General features: G+C 47.5%; 1 protein-coding gene across 1 annotated transcript in view; it reads left to right on the top strand.

The window, feature by feature from the left end:
- Positions 1 to 9,537, top strand: part of WDR62 (WD repeat domain 62) — a 74,602-nt gene continuing 65,065 nt past the window's right edge. The window contains exons 1-4 of the mRNA XM_077478909.1: positions 1 to 192; positions 4,549 to 4,640; positions 8,038 to 8,100; positions 8,247 to 8,304. Of these exons, the coding sequence (XP_077335035.1) occupies positions 73 to 192; positions 4,549 to 4,640; positions 8,038 to 8,100; positions 8,247 to 8,304 (333 nt within the window). The 5' untranslated portion in view covers positions 1 to 72. The remainder of the gene's footprint in view (positions 193 to 4,548; positions 4,641 to 8,037; positions 8,101 to 8,246; positions 8,305 to 9,537) is intronic.

Below are 9,537 nucleotides of genomic sequence, written 5' to 3'. Positions count from 1 at the left end.
CTCCTCTAAAAGCGCCTGGCCAATCAATGCTCTGACAGTTGTGGCCGGTTTGGCGGGAGATTTGAACAGAAGATGTTGGAAGAGAATGCACATCTAAGCTTACAGTCCGGCCTTCTCCTGCATCACTCCCCGCCTGGGCGCCGCAGGTCTTCCCGGGGACTCATGGCCGGCCAAGGAAAAGCCAACAGACAGGTAGAGCCGGGCAATACAAGAGACCCTGACCGAGCACCTTAACATGTCTGTCTCTGTATGTGAGCTGCAGAATGACAGCCAACTCCCAGCAGGACCCGGATCCCTCCACATCTGTCCTGAACCCGGAACCCTCTGCCCCATATCTGTCCTGATCCCGGATCCCTCTGCCCCGTATTCCTTCACATCTGTCCTGGATCCAGATCCCTCTGCCCCACATCTGTCCTGGACCCGGATCCCTCTGCCCCACATCTGTCCTGGACCCAGATCCCTCTGCCCCACATCTGTCCTGGACCCGGATCCCTCTGCCCCACATCTGTCCTGGACCCAGATCCCTCTGCCCCACAACTGTCCTGTACCCGGATCCCTCTGCCCCACAACTGTCCTGTACCCGGATCCCTCTGCCCCACATCTGTCCTGGACCCGGATCCCTCTGCCCCACATCTGTCCTGGACCCGGATCCCTCTGCCCCACATCTGTCCTGGACCCGGATCCCTCTGCCCCACATCTGTCCTGGACCCGGATCCCTCTGCCCCACATCTGTCCTGGACCCGGATCCCTCTGCCCCACATCTGTCCTGGACCCGGATCCCTCTGCCCCACAACTGTCCTGGACCCGGATCCCTCTGCCCCACATTCGTCCACATCTGTCCTGACCCAGATCCCTCTGCCCCGTATCTGTCCTGAACCCGGATCCCTCTGCCCCGTATCCCTTCACATCTGTCCTGGATCCAGATCCCTCTGCCCCACATCTGTCCTGGACCCGGATCCCTCTGCCCCACATTCCTCCACATCTGTCCTGGACCCAGATCCCTCTGCCCCACATCTGTCCTGGACCCGAATCCCTCTGTCCCCTGACCCGGATCCCTCTGCCCCACATCTGTCCCCGGACCCGGATCCCTCTGCCCCGGATCCCTCCACATCTGTCCCGAACCCGGATCCCTTTGTTTGCCCCGGATCCCTCCACATCTGTCCTGGACCTGGATCCCTCTTCCCCACATCTGTCCTGACCCAGATCCCTCTGCCCCACATCTGTCCTGGACCCGGATCCCTCTGCCCCGTATCCCTCCACATCTGTCCTGAACCCGGATCCCTCTGCCCCGTATCCCTCCACATCTGTCCTGAACCCGGATCCCTCTGCCCCGTATCCCTCCACATCTGTCCTGAACCCGGATCCCTCTGCCCCATATCCCTCCACATCTGTCCTGAACCCGGATCCCTCTGCCCCGTATCCCTCCACATCTGTCCTGAACCCGGATCCCTCTGCCCCGTATCCCTCCACATCTGTCCTGAACCCGGATCCCTCTGCCCCGTATCCCTCCACATCTGTCCTGAACCCGGATCCCTCTGCCCCGTATCCCTCCACATCTGTCCTGAACCCGGATCCCTCTGCCCCGTATCCCTCCACATCTGTCCTGAACCCGGATCCCTCTGCCCCGTATCCCTCCACATCTGTCCTGAACCCGGATCCCTCTGCCCCGTATCCCTCCACATCTGTCCTGAACCCGGATCCCTCCGCCCCGTATCCCTTCACATCTGTCCTGGACCCGGATCCCTCTGCCCCACATCTGTCCTGGACCCGGATCCCTCTTCCCCGGATCCCTCCACATCTGTCCTGGACCCGGATCCCTCTTCCCCAGATTCCTCCACATCTGTCCTGAACCCCTCTGCCCCGGATCCCTCTGCCCCACATCTGTCCCCTGACCCGGATCCCTCCACATCTGTCCCTGGATCCCTCTGCCCCGGATCCCTCCACATCTGTCCTGGACTCGGATCCCTCTGCCCCGGATCCCTCCACATCTGTCCCGAACCCGGATCCCTTTGTTTGCCCCGGATCCCTCCACATCTGTCCTGGACCTGGATCCCTCTTCCCCACATCTGTCCTGGACCCGGATCCCTCTGCCCCACATTCCTCCACATCTGTCCTGGACCCGGATCCCTCTGCCCCACATCTGTCCTGGACCCGGATCCCTCTGTCCTGTACCCGGATCCCTCTGCCCCACATCTGTCCTGACCCAGATTCCTCTGCCCCACATCCCTCCGCAGCGGTCCTGGTCCCAGATTCCCCCTACCCCGCATTTTGTGCTTCTGGCCCCAGATTCCTGTCTGACATCCCTCCACATCTGTTCTGGACCCATATCTCTGTCCCACACGTCCTTCTGATCCATTCCCCCTGCATCCCTCCACATCTGTTTCTGGCCCCAAATCCCTCTGCTCAGCATCTGTCCTTCTGGACCCGGGTCCCTCTGCCCTGCATGTTACCACATCTGGCCTTCTGGGCATGGATCCTGCCACCAAATGCAGCATGCCACTTGCCGTCGTCGCCTGCCTCCAGATGCAGCGTGTCGCCCGCCACCCGATGCAGCTTCCCACTATCTTGCCACCAGATGTAGAATGCCACTGTAGCCTGCTGCCAAAAATTACTAGATGCAGCTTGTCACTTTAAGAATTTAAGGACAATTTTTTTTTTTTCTGCAGTGAAATAAATTGTCTTACTCACAGCCTCTCCTCCGCGTTTCAAGAAAGCGGCAAACTGGCACATGCGCAGTCGCTACTGTGTTCCATCCTAGAATGAGAGGGCAGAAAAGCGGTGATGCAGGGCGGACAGTGGAAGATTTCATCTCTCTGCTCACCCACCGCACCTTGATCAGTGCAGCCTTTTGTGGCCCGGCTGCAAGAAGAGCACTGCCCGGCACTGGCCCGGGGATTGGGGACCTCTGCAATATATCATAGTTTGTGGAAACAAAGAAAAATGCGTTTTTTTTTTTTTTTTTTTTTTTTTTTTTGTTTTTTTTTTAATTTTCTGCCATTTTTCGTTTATTTACCAGAGAAGAATAAATCCAGTGGTTCCACCAAAAGAAAGCTCTATTTGTGTGGAAAAAAATAAATAAATAATAAAAATTCCCTATGGGTACAGTGTTGCATGACCGCACAATTGTCATTCAAGGCGTGACAGAGCTGAAAATTGGCTGGGGCAGGAAGGGGGTAAAAGTGCACAGTATTGAAGTGGTTAAAGCAGATTTTCACTCTCCCTATGTCCCTCTCTTACCCCCACCTGGTTGCGGGTCCTGCACTCTTAAAGCAAGTTCCACCCAAAAGTATAACTTCTGCTTTAAGCATTCCTCGCCCCCCTGACATGCCACAACACAGGTCCCAGAAGATCGGCTGGCCAATAGCAGAGCTCAGCTCGACTCGCACGCACGGTGCGCGCCCAGCTATGAAGCCGTAAGTTGTCACGGCCAGGTGCCCACAGTTGCTATGACGGGGCAGAGGAGAGGAGTGAGGCTCCGGGCGGCCGCATCACTGGACCGTGGGACAGGTAAGTGTCGGTTTATTTAAAAGTCAGCAGCTATACTTTTTGTAGCTGCTGACTTTTAATAAACTAAAAAACGGGTGGAACTCCACTTTAAGGTACTCGCCCACCCAGTGGATCTAGTGTTGTCCTGCGGAGATCTGCTTCTTCATCTCTCAACAGCTGTCCTACTGTGCCCAAATTCCTTCACTCCACAATACTCCACAGCCTTCCCTGTTTTGGACCCAGATCCCTTGGCTCTAAATTCCTAGACGGCTGTCCTCTACTGGACATGGATCTCTCTGCCTCACAATCCTTCACAGCTGCTCCTCTTCTGGACCCAGGTTCCTCTGCGCCCCCCTCCCTCCTCCACAGCTGTTTTTCTGGACTAGTCTGGAGTGATCAAACTCTTGTCAAATCCACTCGTGCCTTTTTTTTTTTTTTTTTTTTTACGGCATTACCTCCACCCCACTTTTTTGCACAGCGATCTCTTTTCTGGACCCTGATTTATCTGTCCTGATTTCCTCTGCAAATGCCTTTTTCCTGGACCAGTATACCTTTTTGATCTGAAGTATTCAAATTTCTGCATAACTGGTGCTTTTAGAATCCTGTAACTTTCCCTGGAAGTTTGGTTACCATTTGAAAATAGTGAGCTGTGTGAGATTTTCTGAATTAAGGTAGTACTAAGTGCATCCTGGGAGAGCACCCTAAGGTCCAGGTTATATCCCCCACAAGGCATCTCTTTACACATGTTATTGATTCCCCCAATTTTAACCTAACGCTTTCCCCTACATAAAGGTATACATTGTGCAAATGCTGGTGGTTGAAAGTATGGGTTGTGATGGCTTGTGCCACTGCCCCTGTGTAGATGGCACTGTGTGACGATTGTAACACCAGGGCTTGAACATTTTTTTTGTCTAAGACTGGAAAAGATTAAGTGCCATTTGTTTTACAAACACACCAAACAATGGGGGGCTTAAACTAAATTTTACAGTATGTGCTGATCACACCTTTTAGTCTAACCTAAATGCAAGTAATGTGTTTTTTTTTTTTTTTTTTTTCTTATAGGTGGAGCTAGAGAAAGTATTAGGAATAACTGTTTCAAGCAGCAGCAATTTAACTTGTGATCCCAACAATGGACTGATTGCCTATCCAGCAGGGTAACAGACTAAAACCTTTATATTTGTTTATTTCTGAGTATTTTTAATTCATAGGAAGTCCTGAATGAACCTTTGTGAAATCAATAGTTACATAGTTAGCCAGGTCAAAAAAAGACACAAGTCCATCCAGTTAAAAAAAAAAAAAAATATATATATATTCTCTATCATGCCAGCCCATATACCCAATTCTATACCCACAGTTGATCCAGAGGAAGGCAAAAAAAAACAGCAGAGCATGATCCAATTTGCTAAAGCAGGGGAAAAAAATTCCTTCCTGATCCCCCGAGAGGCAATCAGATTTTCCCCGGATCAACCTTGCCTATAAATGTTAGTACTCAGTTATATTATGTACACTTAGGAAATAATCCAGGCCCTTCTTAAAGCAATCCACTGAGCTGCCCATAACCACCTCTGCAGGGAGTCTATTCCACATTTTCACAGCTCTTACTGTGAAGAAACCTTTCCGTATTTGGAGATGAAATCTCTTTTCCTCTAGACGTAAAGAGTGCCCCCTTGTCCTCTTTGTTGACTGTAAAGTGAATAACTCAACACCGAGTTCCCTATATGGACCCCTTATATATTTGTACATGTTGATCATATCCCCCCTTAATCTCCTCTTATCAAGAGAGAATAAATTCAGTTCCTCTAATCTTTCCTCATAGCGGAGCTCCTCCATGCCTCTTATCAGTTTGGTTGCCCTTCTCTGCACTTTCTCCAGTTCACCGATATCCTTTTTGAGAACTGGTGCCCAAAACTGAACTGCATATTTCAGATGAGGTCTTACTAATGATTTGAACAGGGGCAAAATGATATCTCTCTCTAGAGTCCATATCTCTCTTAATACAGGAATGGACTTTGCTCGCTTTGGAAACCGCAGCTTGGCATTGCATGCTATTATTGAGCTTATGATCTACCAAAACCCCCAGATCCTTCTCCACTATGGATTCCCCCAGTTGTACTCCCCCCCCCCCCCCTAAAATGTATGATGCATGCATATTCTTAGCCCCCAAGTGCATAACTTTACATTTCTCAACATTAAACCTCATCTGCCACATACGGTAGTCGCCCAATTAGACAGAGCATTGAGGTTGGCTTGTAAATTGGAGACATCCTGTAAGGATGTTATTCCACTGCATAGCTTGGTGTCATCTGCAAAGACAGAAATGTTACTTTTGATCCCAGACCCAATATCATTTATAAAGATATTAAAAAGTAAGGGTCCCAGCACTGAACCTTGGGGTACACCACTGATAACCTTAGACCATTCAGAGTAAGAATCATTAACCACTACTCTCTGAATTCTGTCTTTTAGCCAGTTTTCTATCCATTTACAAACTGATATTTCCAAACCTGTAGACTTTACCTTTCACATGAGCCGTGTGTGCGGAACTGTTTCGAACGCTTTTGCAAAATCCAAATATACCACATCCGCCGCCACCCCTCTGTCCAAGGTTTTACTTACCACCGCATAAAAAGAAATCAGGTTTGTCTGACAACTTCTGTCTTTCATGAATCCATGCTGTCTGTTGCTTAAAATATTTTTTTCCTGCAAGAACTCATCTATGTGGTCTTTTATTAATCCCTCCAGTATCTTCCCAACTGTAGAAGTTAAACTAACAGGTCTATAATTACTTGGTAAAGACTTTGTTTCCTTTTTAAATATAGGCACCACATTGGCCCTGCGCCAATCCAGTGGTACTATTCCTGTCATTATTGAGTCCCTAAAAATTAGATACAATGGTTTTGAAATGACAGAGCTCAATTCTTTTAGGATCCATGGGTGGATGCCATCAGGTCCAGGTGCTTTATCCACCTTTATTCTGTCCAAATATTTCTGGACCATATCACTTTTGAGCCATTGTGGATTTGGGGCTGCGTCACTACCACCCCCATTATGGACATGAGCTCCCCCATGCTCCTTTGTATACACAGAGCTGAAGAAAGTATTTAATAAGTTGGCCTTAGTTGCTATGGTTGATTGAGCAAGCTGCTATACTTACACCCCCCTCCCCCCCCCCCAACTAAAAATAAAATTAAGCCAGCAGCTACAAATACTGTAGCTGCTGACTTTTAATATAAGACACTTACCTGTCTGGGGAACTAGTGATGTCCTCACCCTAACACTATCCAAAAATTCTGGATAGTGTAAAAGAGGGCTATACCCCCTGAAAGGTTTGTTTTTGCCACCTTTGTCCTGTTGAGGAGCTTTACCTTCACTTCCTGTCCCATAGTCAAAACAGGAAGTGAGAGGAAATCTCTGCACATTAAGGGAAAACCTTGGGGTCTCCAGAACTAGTGTCCCTATTGGAAGATTTTCCCGCCTTATTTTAGGGAGTATCAGTCAAAAAAACTGACTGATATTGCTTTAAGGGGTTTGCTTTATTGTAATAACAACCGATGCAGCTCGGCTGTTACCCTAAAATAAGACCTAGCGTGATTGTCGGTGTTGGCTGCAATATAAGCCCTACCACCCAAATAAGCCCTACTCTGTTTCCTCAAAAAATAAGCCCTACCCTGAAAAGAAGACCTACAAGGACTTTAACTAACTAGGGCTTATTTGGGGGGTAGGGCTTTTATTGCAGCTATCACCGACAATCACACTAGGTCTTATTTTAGGGGAAACGGGGGTATTACAAGCAGCGGGAGGGGACATTCAAACCCCCCCCCCCCCCACTGTTCGCCTGGGCTCTCCCGTCCCACCGGGTGGCCCGAATAACCAGCTGACATGTCCGCTGGTTGGCCAAAGACCAAACAAAGCAGCTGCTTTGTTCGGGTCTCGTCTGTAGTAACACAGACATCACTTCCTGGATTACTGGCATCTTAAAGAAGCCAGTTTAAAAAAATAAAATAAAAATTTAAAGTATTCAAAAACGCCAATCTTAACGTTTTAAATACTTTGAAATGCAGAGGAGGGGTTTGGGGTCTTATAGACCCGTGATCCCTCCATAAAGTGTACCTGCCAATGCCTATTACTGTCACAAGGGATGTTTACATTCCTTGTGACAGCAATAACAGTGATAAAAAGGAAATAAAAATGTAAAGGGACCGGGTTAAAAAAATAAAAATAAAAAAATAAAAAAAATGTACACAATATCAGCAGATGTGACCGAAATATCTGTATCGTATCGGCACTGAAAAACAATGTTGATCCCTAGCTTATTTATGATGCATAATATTTTTTTTTTAAATTTGAATATTTTGATATACAGAGTGCTTATATGTGGTGACCAAGAACCTGCAACCACATATATACTGATGATCGTCATGCTTTAATATTGTCTGTATGTATATTATTATTATTATTATTATTATTCTTTTTTTTTTTTTTTTTTGGTCATTTTATCAGTTTCAAATGCCAACCTTCAGATTTTTATTGAATTATTTCCTTCTTTTCTAGATGTGTTATTGTCCTTCTATGTCCAAGAAAAAACAAGCAAGCTCATATAGTCAATACATGCAGGTATCTGACTTCTTTTTGGGTTTGGGGGCCAGAGATTGATCTGAATTTCTGTAGACCAGTATTTCTGCTTTATGTGGAATATGTTTGTAGCGTTCATGTAATTGTTGGATTCTAATCCTAATTGGGCTATTTATTGTTTCTTCTAGCAAGACACTGAGTGCTTTATCCTTCTCACCAGATGGGAAGTATATAGTAAGTGGAGAGGTAGGTCAAACACTTTTGTTTAAATTCTTACCAGTGCTGGATTGTCTCTTAATTGTAGACCTCACTGCAGATTTGCCCCAGTTCTCTTCCTGTTCAGGTGTACAGACAGTCAGGCACACGACAACTCCAACAGTCTTGCAACTCCGTTGTTGTTGAACTTGGTTGGGGTGCAGAATGAGCTTTGGGATAGTCTGGATTTAGTGCACAGGTAACCAGAGGGCTCTCTACAGTGTAACTTCCCTCTTGCCAGACCCCAGGGGAGTAGACAATCTTGGGACTCCAAACTCAAATTCAGCATCTCTGGCACAGTTGCTCAAGGGGTTAAACGGCAGACAGCTACAATTATTTCCAGCAAATAGGGCCCCCCAACTCGCACTAAGCTGGGACCTTGAACTTCTGCAGACTTCAGCTAAATTGCCCATAAGGGCAGCAACCCTTCAGACTGGGATATTCTCCTCCTAGACCAGAACCCTGCTGTTCTAGGCCGTTAATTATTTATGGCCTTCTCAGCAAACTACTGGGCATCCTCCCCCAGGGATTGGCTGAGACCACATAAATATTTAGGTCTTCTTCCAACCCATTACACTCTAGAATCCATTAAAAAAGCAGGGAGAAGTAGTTGAGCCTGCAGCCTGTTAGACCCAGAGCAGCCAAAAATAATCACACACTGCTCCAATGTTTACAGAGGAGCCAAAAAACTCAACTTACCTGAGCCTTTCTAGCAACCTATTTTGGGAGGGCGCAACACAATGTTGTGAAATATTTTTTTTTTTTTTATATAGGTGTGTTTTTGCACTGGAGATGAATCACTTTGAATGTACCAAAGCTGAACTCCCAGGGACATACAAAATGTACCCATGCCATGGGGCTCCCCCTTTTCCCACCTGCACTGCAATGGTTAAATTCTCATTTGTTTTTTGCCTGGGGTACCTGTGTAAAAAAAACAACTTTTTTTAACTTTACCCACCCTGCTCTCACAGTGTTCCTTATTACCACCACCTATAGATGGAGGAAAACAATGTAACACTTGCCTTATTCCACTGCTCCCCTGGCATCCGGTGCTGGCATCCTCTCACTGAGTCGTAGGCAGGCCCTCAGTAGACCAGTAGCATTGCAGGAGGAGCCTGTGGCAGCGAGGTATAAAGGTTTGTGAACATTGCCGTATAAAGTAAATTCCGGCATATTTTCCAGCCAGGGAGCCAACAAATGCTGTGTAAGCCACCTATACAAGTC

The sequence above is a fragment of the Lithobates pipiens genome, unplaced genomic scaffold (assembly GCF_037356315.1).
Source record: "Lithobates pipiens isolate NorthernLeopardFrog02 unplaced genomic scaffold, aLitPip1_a1.2 Scaffold_1, whole genome shotgun sequence".
NCBI lineage: Eukaryota > Metazoa > Chordata > Amphibia > Anura > Ranidae > Lithobates > Lithobates pipiens.
The sequence above is the reverse complement of the archived record's forward strand: the minus strand, read 5'-3'. Positions and strand labels throughout refer to the sequence as shown.